This window comes from Rhinatrema bivittatum, chromosome 3 (assembly GCF_901001135.1).
Source record: "Rhinatrema bivittatum chromosome 3, aRhiBiv1.1, whole genome shotgun sequence".
NCBI classification, from domain to species: Eukaryota; Metazoa; Chordata; class Amphibia; order Gymnophiona; family Rhinatrematidae; genus Rhinatrema; species Rhinatrema bivittatum.
The window spans coordinates 444,646,191-444,666,344 of record NC_042617.1 but is presented as its reverse complement, the minus strand read 5'-3'; the positions used below and the strand labels follow the sequence as shown (position 1 = coordinate 444,666,344).

General features: G+C 40.4%; 1 protein-coding gene across 8 annotated transcripts in view; it reads left to right on the top strand.

The window, feature by feature from the left end:
- KIDINS220 (kinase D interacting substrate 220) overlaps nt 1-13,106 on the top strand; it is a 376,999-nt gene extending 363,893 nt beyond the window's left edge. For 5 of the 8 annotated variants that reach the window (XM_029595825.1, XM_029595823.1, XM_029595820.1 and 2 more), the window contains 2 exons: nt 6,791-7,024; nt 9,985-13,106. In XM_029595825.1, coding sequence (XP_029451685.1) covers nt 6,791-7,024; nt 9,985-11,220 — 1,470 coding nt within the window. In that variant the 3' untranslated portion in view covers nt 11,221-13,106. The remainder of the gene's footprint in view (nt 1-6,790; nt 7,025-9,984) is intronic. The other 3 variants (XM_029595827.1, XM_029595826.1, XM_029595824.1) reach the window with 1 other exon arrangement.
- The last annotated feature ends 7,048 nt before the right edge of the window (nt 13,107-20,154 follow it).

Below are 20,154 nucleotides of genomic sequence, written 5' to 3'. Positions count from 1 at the left end.
ATTACGTTGTTTTCGGTGTTCACCTGTGAGAGCCCCCTTTTTGGATCGGTTATATCTTGTTTCCAGGCAGTCTTGAGTTGTTTGCACAACTTAACTTCATTATTTGTGGAAAGAAGTTTATATCCCTTAAACAGGCAAATCAGATAACCTGGGTAGTATTGTTGCCTGCGCAAAAATTCTTCATCTTGTTTTTCTGTTGAAACATTCATGTCAGTGTCCGTCTTGTGGGGTAAGTAATCATATTTTACAGTGAAAATTTGGTATCTCCCTACATTCCTACCTTTATTTATTTATTTAGAAGAATTTTTATCTCTACTCGTAGCAAAAGTTCAAGACAGAGTACAAAAGTATAACAGGGGCACAATAAATAATGCTGCATTTAACAAAAGTGAAACATTCATATTAAAAACGATTAACAATGATCCTGTTCCAAAGTTTGCATACCCTTGAATTTTTGGGCTGATAATTACACTCAAGTTGAGTATGTATCATTCAAATGACCTCAGTGCACTTCACTTTTTAATACACTCTTCATTCTTTTTCCCTCAACGCACAATTAACCTCTGGAATTTCATTACTGGAGGATGTGGTTAAAAGGGTTGGTGTAGCTGGGTTTAAAAAAGATTTGGGCAAATTCCTGGAAAAGTCAATAAACTGGGGCCTATTTTAAATTTTACGCACGCGGGGTACATTTGTGCGCACTACTCGGCGCGCATGTTATAAAATCCGGGGTCAGCGCGCACAAGGGGGTGCACACTTGTGCTCCTTGCGTGTGCCGAGCCCAAGGGGAGCCCTGATGGCTTTCCCCATTCCTTCCAAGGCTGATCCGAACTAACCCACCCCCCCGGCCCTACCTAAATCCCCCCTCCCCCCACCTTATCTTGCAGAGCTACACCTGCCTCTGGCAAGCATAACTTGCGCGTGCTGGCTCGCCATCCCCAGCACAGGCCTCTGTGCCGGAGGATTCGGCCCCACCCCCGACCGCCGCCACACCCCCGGCCCGCCCATATTTGAAAGCCCCGGGACATTTGCGCATCCCGGGGCTTGCGCACGCCGCTGAGCCTATGCAAAATAGGCTCGGCGCGTGCAGGGGTAGGTTTTCGGGGTTACACGCGTATCCCTTTGAAAATCAACCCCACTGTTATTAACCAAGTAGACTTAAGAAATAACCACTATTTATCATTACACAATAGCAGCATCTAATCTGTTTATTGTTTGGGACCTTGCCAGGTACTTGTGATCTCAATTGGCTACTATTGGAAACAGGATACTGGGCTTGATGGTCTTTTGGTCTGACTCAGTATGGCATGTTCTTATGTACTCCAGAAAAATGCATACAGCCAACTGTGTGTTGGAAAGTTCAGTTTTGATATTAGCTTACAAAGGGGAGAAGGAAGAAAGAACAATTTTATTACTATTATCACCCTATTGGATTACACTGCTGTTGTGAATTTTGTGCTTGTGTAATGGCAGAAGCCCTAGATGCAGAGGCCAATGATTGTTCTCTTGTTCTCCTTTCCTTGCTTTGTTTGGGGATGTACCCAGGATACTGGAGTCATCTCTTCAGAAATTAAACTTCTGCTGGTAGGACTTGTTAAGGATAATTTTTAATAGAATATATAACTCAGCACATACACATGTAAGTAAGTTAACCTAAAGTTATACCTGTATTTTGTAAACTGTGCAGTGGGAGTCACACGATTTATAAAATATTGTGCATCACCGCCCAGATAGTTTGCATGTATATTTTAGAACATGCACATTTTTTAATGCAGGGATCCACATAGTGTATTTACTTAAAGAGATGTGCACTCACAAAATAGCAGATGTGCGCACTATAATGGTAACTTTCAAACTGGTGCATGGGTGACGTGCACATGTGTGTCAGCCCACTCCCAGGGACATGACTGTTTTATAACTTGTGTGCATAAATGCGTGCATGTTATAAAATAGCTTGGCTGTGCACAAATGTGCGCTGAATTTTAAGTGGGCGCTCGTGCCTGTGCGCACAAATCCCACTTCTGCCATGTAACTCAGGGGATTTTAAAAGTGGTGTGCGCCGACGGCATTGCCAGCTTTACTAGTTGGTCACCAGTTCACCTAGGTAGAAGAGAGATCCTCCAATTCACCCTAGTTTAATAGCCTTCACACACACCCCCCCCCCCCCCCCCCAGTTAACCCCAACCCTTAAACCCCGCAGATCTGCCTATTCTTCTTTATTTTTTAATTTACACGTCCATAGCAGAAGCAAAGTTACACGGCAGGGGGCCTCGGGGCACATCTCTGGTTCATGCCCCAAAATGCTCCTGCCCCGCCCCACCAGACCACGCCCACACCCGGCCCCGTTTTGAAAACTTCCAAAATGTGTCCGCTACGGGAGATTCGTGCGTATCTCAGCAGCTTTTAAAATCCGCTTGGTATGCGAAAGGCCAACATGGTCTTCCGTCTCCTAATTAATGTTTAAAATAAATAAATAAAAATAATGTATGCGCCAGGCTTTTAAAATTCACCTTAAATAGCGCATATTCACGCTAGTGCGGTTTTATAAATCTTGCACATATATGCATAAGTACTGGTACGTGTATAAATTTGCACTCATAAAAAAAAGGGGTGGGCTAGGAGCAGGTCAGAGGCATTCTGGAGCAGGGCCAACATTTACACGTATGGGTTGTGATTTTATAACCTGTGCAAGTATGGTTGTTGACTGCGCATATTTACTTCTGTGTTTATCAGATGTAAGTCAGAATAGAATTGTTTATAGCCAAATACTGATTGAGTGAAGGGTCAGGGTAAATTGGGGGAGTGCAGGCTGAATAACAGGGAGGGCTAGATGACCTGAAGATAGACTGGACAAACTGGTGAACTAATTGGTAAACCCGGCCATTTCCTTCACACATGCATATTATAAAATTTGATAATTTAAAGGCATAAAAGCCGACAAGTGCTAAGGAACATACATGAGTTAAATTTCCTCATGTGAATGATTAAAATTAGAAGCACAAATACACGTGTATAGCAGATGTCCGCCACTTATCCGAGTAAGCATTATGGAATCTTATCGACCTTTTGGAATCCTGCCAGGTACTTGTGACCTGCATTGGCCACTGTTGGAAACAGGTTACTGGGTTTGATGGACCTTTAGTCTGACCCAGTATGGAAAATCTTATGTTTTTATTAAATTTGACCACATCTTCCTGCAACAAATTCCATATCTTAATTGTATGTTGACTGAAAGAATACTTTCTTAAATTTATTTTAAATCTGCTACCAGTTAGATTCATGGTGTGTCCCCTATTTCCTGTACTGTTTGAAAATGATAAATAACTGTTCTCCGTTAACTTGTACCACATCACTCATGATTTTACAAATCTCTATCGTATCCCTTCTGACCCTATTCTCCAAGCTGAAGACTCCAAACCTGTTAGCCTTTCTTCACAAGGGAGCCATTCCATCCCCTTTATCAATTTTGTTGCCCTTCTCTGAACCTTTCTCTAGTTCCGGTATATCCTTTTTGAGATGGGGTGACCAGAACTGCACTCTGTAGTCAAGATGTGGTCACACCATAGATTTATACAGAAGCATTATGATATGCTCATTTTTAGTCTTTATTTTATGGGATTTATATTGGTTTCTCTGGTCAGGTCTTCCATTTTCTGACCTAACCTGGTCTGTGGGAAATAAATTAGCAACCACAATATATAGAAAACCTACAGATAAAAATAATCTGTTGCATTCTGACAGCTTCCATTCTAGACAATTAAAGAATAACATACCTACGGGTCAATTTTTGAGATACAGACGACTTTGTTCGTCTGTAGAAGATTTTAAACAACAATCTTTGATTCTAAGTGATAAATTTAGGGCTCGAGGATATTCTAAATCAGTTATTAGAAAAGCTTACAAAAGAGCACTGTATTCGAACAGAGATAATTTATTAATTAAAGCACAGAAAGAATCTCCATTTAGAACTATTTGCTCTATTCCATTCTCCTCTAAGTCCTCCAAAATTAGAGATGTGATTAAAAAACATTGGAAAGTGTTGTCCCCTTTAAAAGTTTTTGAAGAAAGTCCAATTTTTGCTGTCAAAAAATGAAAAAATTTATGGGACAATCTTAGGACACCTAATAATGTTCCTGACAGTGATGAGAATATGATAGGTCAATCGAGATGTGGAAGTTGCTCAGTTTGTCCTCATGTTTTACAGATACAACAGTTTTGTCATCCTAATTTAAAACGGCCATACATTCTTCCAGACAAGTTTACATGTGATTCAGCAGGAGTGGTATATGCAATTCTGTGTCCTTGCTCTTTAATTTATATTGGACAAACGATTCGTTCCATAAAATTTCGTATTATTGAACATAAGAGCAGGATTAGAATGGAGAAAATAAATGCTCCTTTGGTTAAACATTGGTTAGATGTTAAACATGGGATTGATGAGTTACAATTTTTTGTTATTAAAAGAGTAACGCTGCAGCAGGGAGGTGATTTAGGTGCTGTTCTGAGAAGGGTAGAGCAAAGATTTATCTTTGATTGGCAGACGAGTGTGCCTTATGGACTTAATGGTCCAATTGAATGGCAAGCTTTTTTGTGAGCATATGATCGGTGCAAAATATAGTTGAATTATAAGATCAGTTAAGGGTTTAATGAATGGCATTATAAAACTTGCGTTTAGGTTCATGGCTTTACATCATGCCGTTATACGTGATGTCATCAGTTCCGGAGGAAATGTGAGTATGCAGTCGGTAGAACGCCTCAGTCAGATATTTTTGAGCTGGTGTTAAATTGTATTTTCGCTATGTTTTGGTTACAGGGTTGTTCCCTGGAATTAGCGAAATGATGTTGAATTGTGAAACGCTTTGCCTATACTTGGATAATCGAATGAAGTATAAAGCACTTTAATCCGGTAACGGAGGTTACATATCTTAAACGCTATGAAAATTTAAAAGGCTTTGTAAAGGTAGATCCTTTCTATATTTAAATTTGGGAGAGAAAGGGGTTTTAAAGGTAATAATGGTGGGTTACTATCTATATTGATGGTTGTATTTAATATAGGTTGCATTTGAGACGACAGTGACGAAAATATCCCTGATGAAGCCCGGATGAATCGGGCGAAACAAGGAGTCCTTGTCGGGCAGGTCCAGTGGACGATGTCACCGTTTTGGTTTCAAGATTCAGAAAAGTATAGTGTGTGATGCTGGAACCTGAGAATACCAGGTTCTAACGGACACAGAGTTATATCACATCGCCATTGTTATACATTGTGAAACGCTATTAGAATTATAAGGGATGTTACTGCAATAGATATTTGCTATTATGTTTCAAAAATAAGTGTTACACATTGGTGTTGGGATTTTTACATTATGATGTTTTTATAGGTGTGGTATGGCTGTAATTGTGATATGATTGTGGTATGGATGTATGACTGTGTTAGATAGTAATTATTGTCTAGACAGGATCTATTTTATATGTTTCATTAATAAATTATAAATTTGAGATTGCATTTTGTGAATTTGTAGGTTCTCTTTTGTTGATATAAGTGCTACGACAGTAGCATTTACGGCCCCTGGAGGAGGGCGTCCCAGGCATCGTGCAATATGGGCACCAAGTGGCCAGATTTGGGATCCATAATTGCAGGGTTCTGAAAGGAGTCCTAGTGGTTGGTCCTTGATCCAAGCATTAAGGGGTCGATTTTAAAAGCAGCGCGCGTCATGCCGATTTTATAACCTTGCACGTGCCGGCGCGCGCATGTTATAAAATCCAGTGGCCACACGCGCATGTGTGGGCGGTGCGCACAGGGGGATATTTTCACTAAATATGTGCGGCGATGCATTCGGTCCTCTCCCAGTTCCCTCCCAGTCTGCTCCAATTAAGGAGCAGATTGGGAGGGAACTTCCCTACCTAACCTTCCTCCCTCTTCCCCTCTCCTCCCCGCCCCCTAAACCTAACCTAACTATCCCCAAATTTTTTATTTTAGTACTTACTGCTCCTCTGGAGCAGAAGTAATCACCATGTGCCGACCGGCTGCCAGCGTGCGCTGTCCCAGCCTGCCGCCCGCCCTGCCCATACCTACCCCCTGGCCCGCCCCTTTGGTGAGGCCCAGAACTTTGGCACGTACCGGGAGTTTCGTGCATGGCCAGGCTCATTGTAAAATGCGTGCAACACACGCAAGGCCTGGCCTCACGCATAAACCCCGGTATTTGTGTGCGCAGGCCTCTTAAAATTCGGCCGTAAGTGGATAGGAAGGGGATTTAAAATAGGGGGCAAAGTCCCTGGCACTTAGGAAGGAAGGCTCCTGGTGCTGTAGTCCAACAGAGGCCAGTTCTGATTGAGCAGGAGAATACTTCAGGGCAAAAACAAATCCATATGTGACACACACCTAGAAGAGTGACCATGAAATGGCTTCTTATTCATTTGCAAGTTCAGGTAAATGATTAGACTGTTCAGGGTTTGTGTTTGTGAAGCCACTTACATTACACCCAATAGTGGAAAATAATGACAGCTTGTGTAGTGCATTAACTTCATTTTTTAACTCTAAGCTTTTTTTCAATTGCTTCAGAAGAGGTGGATGCGTTTAATCTTACAAATATGTCCAAGTAATTTTTTCTGGCAGTTTCTTCCTAAACAGACAGAATCACTGTAGCATACAGGTTTTAGTTAAATATAAACATATAGCTATATTTCTGTTTTTAGAGGGATATAATTACTGTCATGTTAAAGGTGATCTTCAGTAAGCTTTTTTGCTCTCTGCTGGACAACGATAGCAGTGCTGTTTTTTCTTTTGTTTCAGCTTCTGGAAATGAGGACTGCCGAAAGCCAGGTGCTTCCTGAGGAATGTCGGACAATTTTTGAATCCAACAGAAACATGGCCACTTACAACGAAGCTGCGCGCCGCCCTCCCCAGAACAGTGAATTGCCTCATACGGATCTTTCCGCGCAAAACTACGACCTCAGTTTCAGTTTTGATGACCTGAATGCAGTTGGTTTGGAGGAGGCTCCGCGTCAAAGTAATATAAGTTGGCAGGTAGTTATCAAGGCTCTAAATCTTTTTCTGTGAAACAGAAAAAATACAGGTAGAAGTTTATAAAAGAAATATTATGTTTATACTCATTTTGAATAATTCCATTAAGACAATAGCGATCTCCCAGAACCTGCATGTAGAAGGAGAAAAGAATTGTTGTGCTAGTCCTGCAGTGATATGGAAAAGGCTTTAATATTTTCATTTTCTGTAGCAGATAAGAAGGCTTAGCTAGTTTTGCATTAGTCATTTTTCTATTTACTCATAATTTATAGTTACAAAAGTGAACAGTGGTATTATTTTAGGGGTTTTTTTTTTTCTTTTACTTTGATAAAGTGATGAGGAATTTCGCATCTTTGTTTACGTTACATCAGTTCTAAGAAGGGAATTTTTTTCAAGCCCTAGATACAAAGAGGTCAAATTTGAAAGAGTTTAAGCTAATTAACTTCAGGAGTTAACAGGCTAAACATCAATTTCTTAAAATCTTCTCCCATCTCCTGGTGAGCAGGTAAATTTGAGTCATGGAGGGAAGTTAGCCAGCTAGCTCTGGTTTTCAGTGCCAACTAAATAACTTAGCAGACAAAAGTAGGTTTTAATCTAGCTGGACAGAATTTAGAAGGCTAGATTTAGTCCTTTTTTCAGCTCCAAATATCTCCCCTATCTAGCAGTCCCACTCCCATCCTCCTATCCCCAAGCCCCGATCACAATTGAAACTCTCCTTGCTGTCAGGCTCCACTCACCTGAAGACACACAGCCCCCATATCCCACAGACAATCCTCCCTTCTACCCTGAACTTATGATTGCATAACTCAGTATTTCCCCCCAATATACACACATGGAGCGGGTGGCATGCTTCCCTCCCTCCTGCCCAATGTTATTAAAAAAAAGTCTGTGGCCTGACTACTGCCTCCCTCCATCCTCATTGTCATAAGAAAGTTGCCCGCCAATTGTTCCTTTCCCATGCACCCCAAAAGATCCCAATACAGAGTTGGTAGATGGACACACTCTTTGCTTCTCCAGGTTCAGCATCCAGGGTTGCTCTGGCAGCTTATGTCCAAACAGCACTGGAAACAGGTGAGCCTGTGTCACCCAGCCAGTTCAGTATCTTTTATCCAGAGGGGAGATCCAGGAACAGCTGGTTTGTTTGTTTTTTTATGTCATTGGGCAGGAGGAAAGGGGTCTGGAGGAGCTGTTGGGTTGCTGACATTTGGGGGGAACAGTTTTCAAATTGACCGCCTCGGGACAAAGACCAGTTGCACTTTTTAGTGACTGGTTTTGCACCAATTTTGAAAGTGAAAGCACTTGTTTATTTACACTTCGAAACTTGCGGCGGGTCCAGAGTATGCCTAGGCTCTTGCACTTGCATTTTCTATGGGTAAACTTTAGCTGGGCCGTTCCCCCAGGAATGCCTTCCTTCAAGGCAGCTAAATGTGGCCCTGTCGTGGAAGAGCAGTGAGGGAGGGCAGTTTTCCTACAGCCCACTAAACACATTTGTCACTCACAGAAATCTCTTTAAGAATTGTCATCTGGGGTATTTTTCAGACTGGCTACCAATCTGCCAAGCACCCGCAGACTTTGCACTGATTTTCAAAGTGACAGAACCCACATACTTCCGCTTCTAAGAAAAATTATCCATACACATTTCACGCCTGTTGTTTTGGGTAGGTAATTGTTCTGACTGGAAATACGCACATGCTTTTGAAAATGTAAAGTATGTGGGTTCCAGATTGCACCCCACACCCAAAAACACCTCCCTTCATGATAAGTAAAAGTATGTGATTAGTGGCACTACATATGTGCTTTTACTCGCATGTAGAGTGGGCAGTTTTCAAAAGCCTGTTTTACCTGTGAAAATGGCATTGACATTTATACTCTATATGACATTGGGTGGGAGGGAGGGATTCTGCCTGCTCGGGGGTTGGAATTCTTCAGAAGGGAGGAGATTTTTTTTTTTTTTTTTTATAATGGAGAGGGCTCAGCCAACTAGCACTGATTTTTGGCTCTGTACCACTGATCAAAACAGGATCCAGAGAGTTGCAGTTCTCTGCCAGTAATCAGAGCATGAGTGCAGTGTGGTGGCTCCGCACAACTGATCAGAGTAAGAGTTGGCAGCAATGACTTTACACATAACTGATCAGAGCAGGAGCTTTGGCTTAGTAGAGATTTTCACCCTTAAGAGGTACATGCATACCTGAGGGAAGTGAGAGAAGCTGAGACAGAGGAAGAAGAAAGAAGAGGAATGAGAAGGAAAAGAAGAAATTGGAAAAAAAGTAAAAAAGGGAAGCGTGGAATAAAAAAAGAAGAGCAAAGAAGAGAGAATAAAAATTCTAACCGAGTTAGGAAGGAGCAATAAGGAAGATCACTCAATGCTTTCTATTAGACAAGATAGTAACATAAATCACTGTGCAGGTGCCACTGCTTTTTATATGTGGGTAGGTGCCAATAGGAAAACAAACTGAAAGAATTGAGAAGAGGCCACCGAAAGTGCAAGCAGGGCAGGTCTGTGTCTGTATTGAACACCCTTACCTTGTTGATGGCATTTACCATAAGGTAGGAAGTACTGACATAAATCCGATGATTGTTGGCAGAGTGATATCTTTTCAGAAAAAGCTGAATGACATTTCCCACCCCCACTAATGTCAGGATGGAAAAAATCCCCAAGTTCCCAGGTTTTCTGCTGAGTCTACGAGAGAGAAGATGAGTGTTTGCTGAGCAAGTGAATTTAGTCTGCTGCCAGAATGGTCCTTAGCAGAAAAATGATTGGGAACCACTGATTTAGATCCATAATGATGGATGTGAAATAATAGTAATCTCCTCGAGTATGAGATATATATTGGAAAGATAAAAGATACTCTGAATGATTTTGTTTTACTATGAAATGACATTTTTGCTAGTCCTGCATTTTAAAAAGGTAATAATATTCAGAAAGCTTATTTATTAACCATGTTTATTTTTCTGTTTTACAGTCACAGCCTCATAGAACCCCAAGTCTTTCAAGCCTCAATTCCCAAGATTCCAGCAATGAAATCTCAAAGCTGACTGATAAAGTGCAGGCAGAATATAGAGATGCATATAGGGAATACATTGCTCAGATGGCACAGCTAGATGGGGGTGCAAGTTCCACTACTGTAAGTGGTAGGTCTTCCCCACATAGCTCGGGGCCTTTTTGTATGGGTCAGAGTACATCAGTGAGTTCTATCCATTCCAGTATGGACCATGAAAAGGGAAAAGATGGTGAACAGAAACAGGAAGATAGCAGAAAGTCCTTTTCACAGAAGAGAGGTGATCTAGACTATACTTCATCTGGTGTTTCCACCAGTGATGCATCTCCTTTGGATCCCATCACAGAAGAAGATGAAAAAGCAGATCAGTCTGGAGCCAAGTTGCTTTTAGGAAAGAAATCTTCGGAAAGAGGGAATATTTTCCATGGAGCTGGCCGACGTTATCAAAAGCTTCCCAGTGATGAAGATGAGTCTGGAACTGAGGAATCTGATAATACCCCACTCCTAAAGGAGGGGAAAGACAAGAAGACGGAAGGGAAAGTAGATAGACAAGCAAAGCCTCTTGAACAAGATTCTGAGACTATAAGAACCTTCATCAAAGCAAAGGAATATCTGTCAGATGCCATCCTAGACAAAAAAGATTCCTCTGACTCTGGCGTAAGATCCAGTGAAAGTTCTCCAAACCACTCTCTTCACAATGAAGGATCTGATGATTCTCAGACTGAAAAATCAAATCTTATTGAACTGGAAGATGACCGCTTGGGAAGAAAAAGAGGAATACCACAAAGCCTGAGTGGCCTTCAAGATCCAAGTCTGGCACGTATGTCTATCTGCTCAGAAGATAAGAAAAGCCCTTCAGAGAGTAGCCTGATAGCAAGCAGTCCTGAGGAGAACTGGCCAACTTGCCAGAAGGTCTATAACCTAAACAGAACACCCAGTACAGTTACTCTGAACAATAACAGTGCTCTAACCAATCAAACTAATCAGAATTTTGAAGATAAAGATGAATCGCCAATTATCATACACCCTGGCTCCAGTTCCAACTCGCCCGTTATCCAAAACGAAAACCTAAGAGGCATAAATCACAAGCGAGGTCATCGTCCAGCTTTCAACAGGCTTTCCAAAGATGCTTCTGAGCTTCATACTGTTGTTTCCTCTGATACAGCAGGCTTTGGGGAAGAGCGAGAAAGCATTCTTTAAATAGAAATAATTCTAATGAAATTTAGCTTGTTTTCCACCTCGGTATTTAACCATCCATACACAGCTTATTTTCTTAGTCATTTACTATATTTTGCTCTAGTGATTGGTCCCTTTTTTTCTCTAGATACTTCAGGAATCAAAAGCTACATAACATACTGTGCATTTCCTACAAAATGCAATTCATTTTTTGTGCAGATGTTTGCACCAGGATTTGAGGATTACCCTTATCAAAGACCTTTGGGTTACTGCTTTTTCTAGCTCTTCATAGTAAACTCTGAACTTTATCAAGATTTGCCTACCTTTTATGAACTTGTAAGTGACCAGAGGCACAACCTCAACCTTTCAGCTGAAGAGCTCATCGCTTCACACTCAGGTGGGAGGCATTGCTAAGATTTCTTCCATTTCCAAGGAGAAAACAAAGCTTACTCTGAAGATTTGCTTCATTGTTACAGGATTAGCTTGTAGTACTCTGCTGAGTGATGGATATCCGAGCTTTTGCCTGGGACATGAATGTGCCATCTCTGCAACCCAGTCAGGTTCAAGAAGTAATAAAGGAATCTGGGCCTCTAATAGAGCCTTTCCTGAGCAATTCACAGTAAATGTTATTCTTCATTTTCTTTACATATGATCAAGATTTTTTTAAAGAAGACTGTATCTGCCAAGAAACCAGGATGTCGCAAGAGTGTACACTGAATATTTTATTCAGAATAAAAAATAAAGCTATCAAAATAACTATATTTTAAAACCTAAAAGTAGTCTCCATATTATAAAATGTAATGAAATCTGTCTACTAATTGGATCTTTTTGAAGAAAAACTTATAATTCATTATTGTTACATTTTATGTTATTTGGAAGCTATTCAAGATGATTGTATGTGGAAACTTCATGAATGTAATTAATTAGTTATCACTAATGCCCAGTATGTGGAATAAAATACTTGGTTAGTTAAGTAATTAAAACTGTGGTCAGTTTTGTGTACTGATCTTGTTAGCCAGTTGTTTCTGTCAGTATTGTCTACCTTTGATATATAGTGTTATATTCATGGAATAACCTAGTAAAATTAAGAAGGATTCAGAGGATGTATTGTTTTTAAAATAGTGCTAGTTATTAGAATAGTGGTTCACAAAACTGTCCCAATAGGCCCCACAACCGGTCAGATTTTCAGGATATTCATAATGAATATGCATATGATATATTTGTACACATTGGAAACTCAGTATAGGCAAATCTATCTCATGTATATTCATTGTGTAAATCCTGAAAACCTGACTGGCTCTGGGGTCGATAGGACAGGTTTGGGAACCACTATATTAGAACTTAACATTATCCTAAAAAAGCCATCCCATTTGCCTTATAACTTCCTCCATGGTTCCACTTTCATTTCAAGGTAAGAACGTCTTGTGAAAAAAGTTACCAGAGGAAACTGTAAGATGAGTTCATTGCCTGTTAAAATAGGTTTAGTTAGTTATTTATTGTTGTGAATCTGTTGTTGCATTTAACACTTGATGTTAAAAGAAAACAATACTACTATTTCTTGATGTTTCAAGTGAAGCTTTTCATAATATGTGAACAATATGACATTTTTCATTGTCTGGCTTTAAATTAACATTCTGTTTTTAGCTGGTTGGAAAAGTAATAGTGTCAATGACAATAATGTCAAAATATAAATTCGGACATGTTCAGTCATTTATGGTGTATTGTACCACATTGTGCAAATTGTCAAGAATATTTCTCTGTGAATACTTGATGCTTACCATTTTGATCAAATATATGCATCTTGATGTAATTCTAGGATGTGCTTTGTACTGTAAATGATTTTGAAATTGTGCAGTATGATATTGTATCAGTGTTTGTAGAAACAAAAATAAAACAAATTAGCATATTAATCAAGTTTTTAAGTTCTTATTTTAAAAAGTGTGGCATTTTTCCAAGAAAACAGTTATCTAATTTTGAGCCTTCATAATTACCTTAATTGTAAGGTAGACATCCTAGCAGAAAAACTTACATATGATTCCTTTATCGTGCATACCCAAGTGTTCAATGACCCATATCGACTGAAAAGAAGTCATTGATAGGCCAAGAGAAAACACAGTCATTCAAAAAGTAAAATCAAGCACAGATAGTCCAATTCACTTTGAGGCCAATATTCAGAAAAGCAGAGAACAGATAACATATCCACATAAAGTTGCTGGATAAGTTATTAAGGAATAACCATCGTGCTGAATATCCTCAAATAGTTATCTAGGTATATTTGCCTGGATAACTATGAAACCTAACTGGTAATGTTTGAGTATTGTGTACCCAGATAACTTTAGTCTTAACTGGCTATATTCAAGATGCAACTAGATAAGTGGCTGCAAAATAATTTAAAAAAATTGTTGGTAGGTCTTCAGACCTTATCCCGCAGCCCCCCACCCCACAAAACACTTTAAAATAAGGCATTCTCCCTTGATTCCCTCCTGATTCCCATTCTCCCTCAAAGCCAGCAAAATATTACAAAAACCACTATAGCACAACACTGGCAGCATACAATAATGACATTACTGCCAGCTAGCAGCACAGTAGTGTTTTACCTGCTCCCAGACGCTTCTGACAGTAATGATATAAGCATACAACACCCCTGAAAGCAACAATAATGTTGCTGTTAGTCTACTATTATTGTACACTTAACAGTGTTGTGATCAAAGCAGTAAGACACTCCCATGCTCCCAGCTGGGGTTTCGGAGGAGTTACAGGGAAGTCAGTAGAGGTTGCGAGTGAATGGAAAGGCTAGGGTGGGGAACTGGAGGGGGCTTGGTGATTCTCTAAAAATAGCCAAAGAAGTGGGGGGCCAGCCTTGAGGTACAATGACCACTTCTTGTTTTTTTTATTTTGGTGGGTTGGGGCTGTGGGTGGGAGGATCTGATGGTAACCAACACTTTTAAATAAGTGTTTTCTGGGATGTGGAGTGGAGTGCCTCAGGGATCTGTACTTGGACTGGTGCTTTTCAATATATAAATAAATGATCTGGAAAGGAATACGACAAGTGAGGTTATCAAATTTGCGGATGATACAAAATTGTTCAGAGCAGTTAAATCACAAGCAGATTGTGATACATTACAGGAGGACCTTGCAAGACTGGAAGATTGGGCATCCAAATGGCAGATGAAATTTAATGTGGACAAGTGCAAGGTGATGCATATAGGGAAAAATAACCCTTGCTGCAGTTACATGATGTTAGGTTCCATATAAGAAGCTACCACCTAGGAAAAAGATCTAGGCATCATAGTGGATAATACTTTAAAATTGTCGGCTCAGTGTGCTGCAGCAGTCAAAAAAGCAAACAGAATATTGGGAATTATTAGGAAGGGAATGGTTAATAAAATGGAACATGTCATAATGCCTCTATATCGCTCCATGGTGAGACCGCACCTTGAATTCTGTGTACAATTCTGGTCGCCGCATCTCAAAAAAGATATAGTTGCGATGGAGAAGGTACAGAGAAGGGCAACCAAAATGATAAAGGGGATGGAACAGCTCCCCTATGAGGAAAGGCTGAAGAGGTTAAGGCTGTTCAGTTTGGAGAAGCGACAGCTGAGGGGGGGATATGATAGAGGTCTTTAAGATCATGAGAGGTCTTGAACGAGTAGATGTGAATCGGTTATTTACACTTTCGAATAATAGAAGGACTAAGGGGCATTCCATGAAGTTAGCAAGTAGCACATTTAAGACTTCTTGGAGAAAATTCTTTTTCACTCAATGCACAATAAAGCTCTGGAATTTGTTGCCAGAGGATGTGGTTAGTGCAGTTAGTGTAGCTGAGTTCAAAAAAGGTTTGGATAAGTTCTTGGAGGAGAAGTCCATTAACACCTATTAATCAAGTTTACTTAGTGATGAATAGCCATTGTTATTAATTGCATCAGTAGCATGGGATCTTCTTAGTGTTTGGGTAACTGCCAGGTTCTTGTGACCTGGTTTGGCCTCTGTTGGAAACAGGATGCTGGGCTTGGTGGACCCTTGGTCTGACCCGGCATGGCAATTTCTTATGTTCTTATGTGAATGGCTGCAGGATTGAGCCCGAAAGCCTACAAACATTGGTTTTTATTTTATTTTTTTCAGCACTTAACTGGCTACATCATTGGACTATAGCCAGTTAAGGTAAAGTTATCTGTTTACAAATAAGCTACGACTGCTTGCAATTTTTACAGGAGAGACTGACTTAGACAAATGCTGGCATTTTAGCAGGAGACACTGACTAACAAAACTGCGGACATTTTAACAGGAAACAGTGGCTTGCCCAAATGCTGGCTGCTGCTTCCAGCAGAGCTTTGCTTGCTGATGTGGGTTGCTGTGATCCACGTCGGATTGCAGAGGGAGAAGTGAGTTTTCCTCCCACTTCTGCTTCCAGAGAAGCACTGATTGCTGACATCAGTGCCCCGTGCCACCAAAGCCTTAACGTGAAACTTGCTGAGGAGCGGCGTGCAAATTCTTGACTGCTGTAAGCCTGGAAAGTTGCAACTTGGGTAAATTAAGGGCGAGGAAGTCCTGTATCTGAAAACTCCCAATATACAGAAAAAAAAAAACATGGCTTGCGTTCCATTAACAGAAGAAAAATATCTATTATCTAAAAATTCTCAAGTCCTGAAAGGAAGCAGCTCCATTCCATTATCAGGAAAAACATCTGTTATCTAAAAGTATACTTCTGCTATTCATAAATATCCATTTTGCAGAACAGCCATGGCCCTAGGCTTAAGTTGATCTGTGGAGTGAGCGAAGGAAAAGTTCTTAGGTATGCATGTGGAGCTATGTTCATATCATGGACGTCACGTTCAGGTTTAGAGTGGGAACAAGAAGAGATGAGCTCTCCTGCACCCCTTTTGGTAGAAAACTATTGAAGTTGTTGCAAGCCTTTAGTGGTCGATTTGTTTATATGTCTTCTTAGATTTTGGAATGCAACCATTCGATTTTAAAATGCCTACACGCCGCCAAAGCTGGGAGATACAAGCTTGACTCAGTCTGGTGCACACCGCACGGATTTTAAAACCCATACGGGTACGCACGTATCTCCCGCTACACACACCCACACATCACAAATATCAAAAAAGGTGGGCTGAGTCTGTAAAATGAAGTCAGCACATAAGTATTTACATGCACAAGCACTCGCCGGGGTCCCCTACCGCATAACTTTACTTCGGCTATGGACGGCGTGTGAGTCATGTAACAAAAAAAACAAGGCTAGTTCAGCGGGGTTTTAAGGGTCGGGGCAAATAGGGAAAAGGGAAGCAAGGTAGCTAGGGGATTTAGGAAGTCCTCTCCTTTACTAGGGCAAACTTGGAAAACAGATAATTGTGCCAGCATGCATATCTACTAAAATTCACCCTACTTATGCGCTCAAGTTGGCATTTGCATGTATGGGTGTATAGCTGATTTTATAACTACGTACGCGCGTATGTTATAAACACTGCGTCCATGTGTGCGAGCCGGTAAATGCAAGCACATGTGCGTCTGCACACGGGTCTTAAGATTAACCTCTCAGAATGTAAGTTTTTCTAACAATGTTTTTTTTTTACAAAATTAAAATAAAAAGACAAGGACTGAGCCCACATTACTCCTGGGTATATGCAGGCCTGTCTCAGTGAAAATAACGCTGTAAGTATGAAATTACAATGTAAACAAAGATGTTAAAGCAAAACACACAACAATGCTATTTTTTTATTAATGTACTTGGGGGAAAGTCCACAGGGAAAACAAAAATTGTTAATTGTAATTATCTCAGCTATTAACCATCAAATGCTTCATCATGTTTCTTTAGACTGTCATGGTGTGAACACCATTTTGTTTCCTTAACAATCAGGAGAAATAAAGTTGATATTTTTTCTCCATCCTTGTGTTCTTTAAATCGGCGTTTCTCAAGGCATTCCTGGAATACCCCCAGCTTGTGTGATTTTCAGGATATCCACAATAAATATGAATGCATGTGCTGCCTCTGTTGCATACAAATCTATCAAAACAGTGTAGGCAGGTAAAGTCCAAGTGTGTAAACAAATCAAAAGAATGACTTCACTATATACTTTTTAATTAAATTAGTATCTAATGTGGCTGAATTCACTGTTTAAAGGAGGAAAAGACCTAGGAACCGAGCATGCATTGTTTTATAAATATGAAAACATGCTTGGGTAGCTTAATCACTGGGCAGAAAACCACCATACCCTCCCAAACCTTTATTATATGAAAAATTATTTTTGTAATTAAATTATTTAGGTGTATTATTTTTTTCTCAATTTTCTTGGTTATTTATAAAATTGATTTAGTTTAATGCAGTGTGCTTTGAAATAAGGTTCACCAGATTTGCCTAGCTGCTGATGTTGGCAAGCTTTTCGCTGTCATAGCTGCTTCAGGACAGAACCTAAAGAACAAAAGTAAATCAATGTCCATGTTCTAGACAAAACCAACAGATTATTTATTCTTATGCATACTCACAATTTTAACAGATTCAGCGCATCTTAATCTCAGAGCAATCTGCTCTCTATGGGCTGGATTTTAAAAACACTACTCGCGCCGGGCCTATTTTAAAAAGGCCCAGCCACACGCGTAAAGCCCCAGGACTCGGGTAAGTCCTGGGGCTTGCAAAAAGGGGCGGTCTGGAGGTGGAGCAGGGGGGCGGGACCAGAGGCCTCCGACATAGCGGCCATTTGCCGCTGTGTTGGACGATCGCATGCCGGCAGGCTGCTGGCACGCGCAACTTGCACCTGCCCAGAGGCAGTTGCAAAATGTAGACAAAGGTCAGGGGGGGTGAGAGTAGGGCTAGGGGGGGAAGGGGTGGGAAGGTCAGGCTAGGGGGAGGGAATGGGGAAGGCAGCGTGCCTTGGCGCGCACAAAGTGCACAATTGTGCACCCACGTGTGCACTGACCCCTGATTTTATAACATGCGCGTGCATGTTATAAAATTGCATGTCCATGTGCGCTCGCCGGGTAGCACACGCACATGGACGCGATCACGCATCTATTAAAATCTACCCCTATGTCTGTTTGTGAAAAAGCGCTAACACATACGCAGAAGATTTGAAATAGTGAACTTCTAAGCATGCTTGCAACTTTTTTCTGTTAAGAATTGCCATTTCATGCACATTCATTGTGGATATCCTGCAAACCAGACTGGCTAGGGGGTGCTCCAGGACCAGCTTGAAACAACACTGCTTAAAATACAGAGGATGTTGTTTCTAAAGGGTTATAGAATTGATTGGCAGTCTAATAGGAAAAGGAAATATAGATCTTGACATGCACATCCACCCCAAGCTAGATTACAGACTTATGATTTATTTTCTGTCTTTATAGGGACCTGAGCTGTGCATCCTGAGAGGTACACATCCCATAGACGGCAGGTGGAAGTTATGCTTTGGATAATTTAAAACAGTGATGCTCTGGAGGGAGTTGTCAGGAGCTGCTTGTTAAATTATTTTATAAATTGACCAACAGATAGCAAGGTGATAATGGATGCCAAAGGTAATAAAATGGCTTTATAAACTTGTAAATCAATTTATTTAAGCAGTTGCTTACAAAGTTTCTTAAAGGGCTGTCAGACAAGAGGTAAAATCTCAAAACAGGAAAACAAACCATAAATTCATAATCATGTACCCAGTCTAAAGAACAGTTTTTGAATGTTCAAGCTTGCGAGTAAAAACTACTGCCACGGCAAGCGCACAAGCAGGAAGAGGGTGAAACGGGAACCTAAATCAATTTAGTTGGGTGGTGCCTGCATTAGGAGGGAGTCAACATTAACAAAAACTTTATGAATGTATAAAGTGCATCCATATATTACACAGCTAAGAAACAAATTACAGAACATTCTCTGTGGGCAGCTAAGTCACACACAATTTGAATGTGTAAGAGAAAGAGACAAAACACTGAATGCCATCTAAAAACCTGCGGAAAAAGCAATGTCATCAGGTAGTTCCTATTGGTCAGCTGCAGGTGTAAATAATATCAGACAGTCAACACTGACAAACAGCTGATCTGACTAGAGGAGCTGATATTCACTGGAAGTGAAGGAAACGAAAGTAGGTTAATAAGTCTGGCACAGAAATGCAGAAAGATCCAGGTCTGCATTTAAATAAAGGGCTCCCAACGAATTTAAGGCAAAAATCCACTGTTCCAATTTAAAGAAACTATTTCATTTCTTCCCATCCCTCCAACCCACACTAATCCAATTAATGGGCAGGAAATGCAATTCAACGCAGGTATGTGTGCAGAGATGGAAGCTCCTGTCCTTTGTGTTCTTTATACAGCTCCAGTACTCCAACCTTCTAATTTGCAACAATCTATTAGTCTTGCCCACATGAATCTTAGTACAAAATACAAGAATGATATATCAAAAAATATACATATATATTTTTTATTTTTAATTCAAAAATACAAAATTACAAAAATATGCAAATATATATTCAAAACAGGTATATCCACTATATAAATCACCAAAATATAAAACACAGACCACGTATCATTCACACCCCAAACATACCACAACCAAATATAAAAAAAGCAGCAAAGGACTTCCTCCACATACCACATATCATTCACACCCAAAACATACTGCACCCAAATATAAAAAAGTCACAAAGGACTTCCTCCACACACCACATATCATTCACACCCCAAACATACTGCACCCAAATATAAAAAAGTCACAAAGGACTTCCTCCACACACCACATATCATTCACACCCCAAACATACTGCACCCAAATATAAAAAAGTCACAAAGGACTTCCTCTCACACCACGTATCATTCACATCCCAAACATACTGCACCCAAATATAAAAAAGTTACAAAGGACTTCCTCCACACACCATATATCATTCACATCCCAAACATACTGCAACCAAATATAAAAAAGTCACAAAGGACTTCCTCCACACACCACATATCATTCACACCCAAAACATACTGCACCCAAAT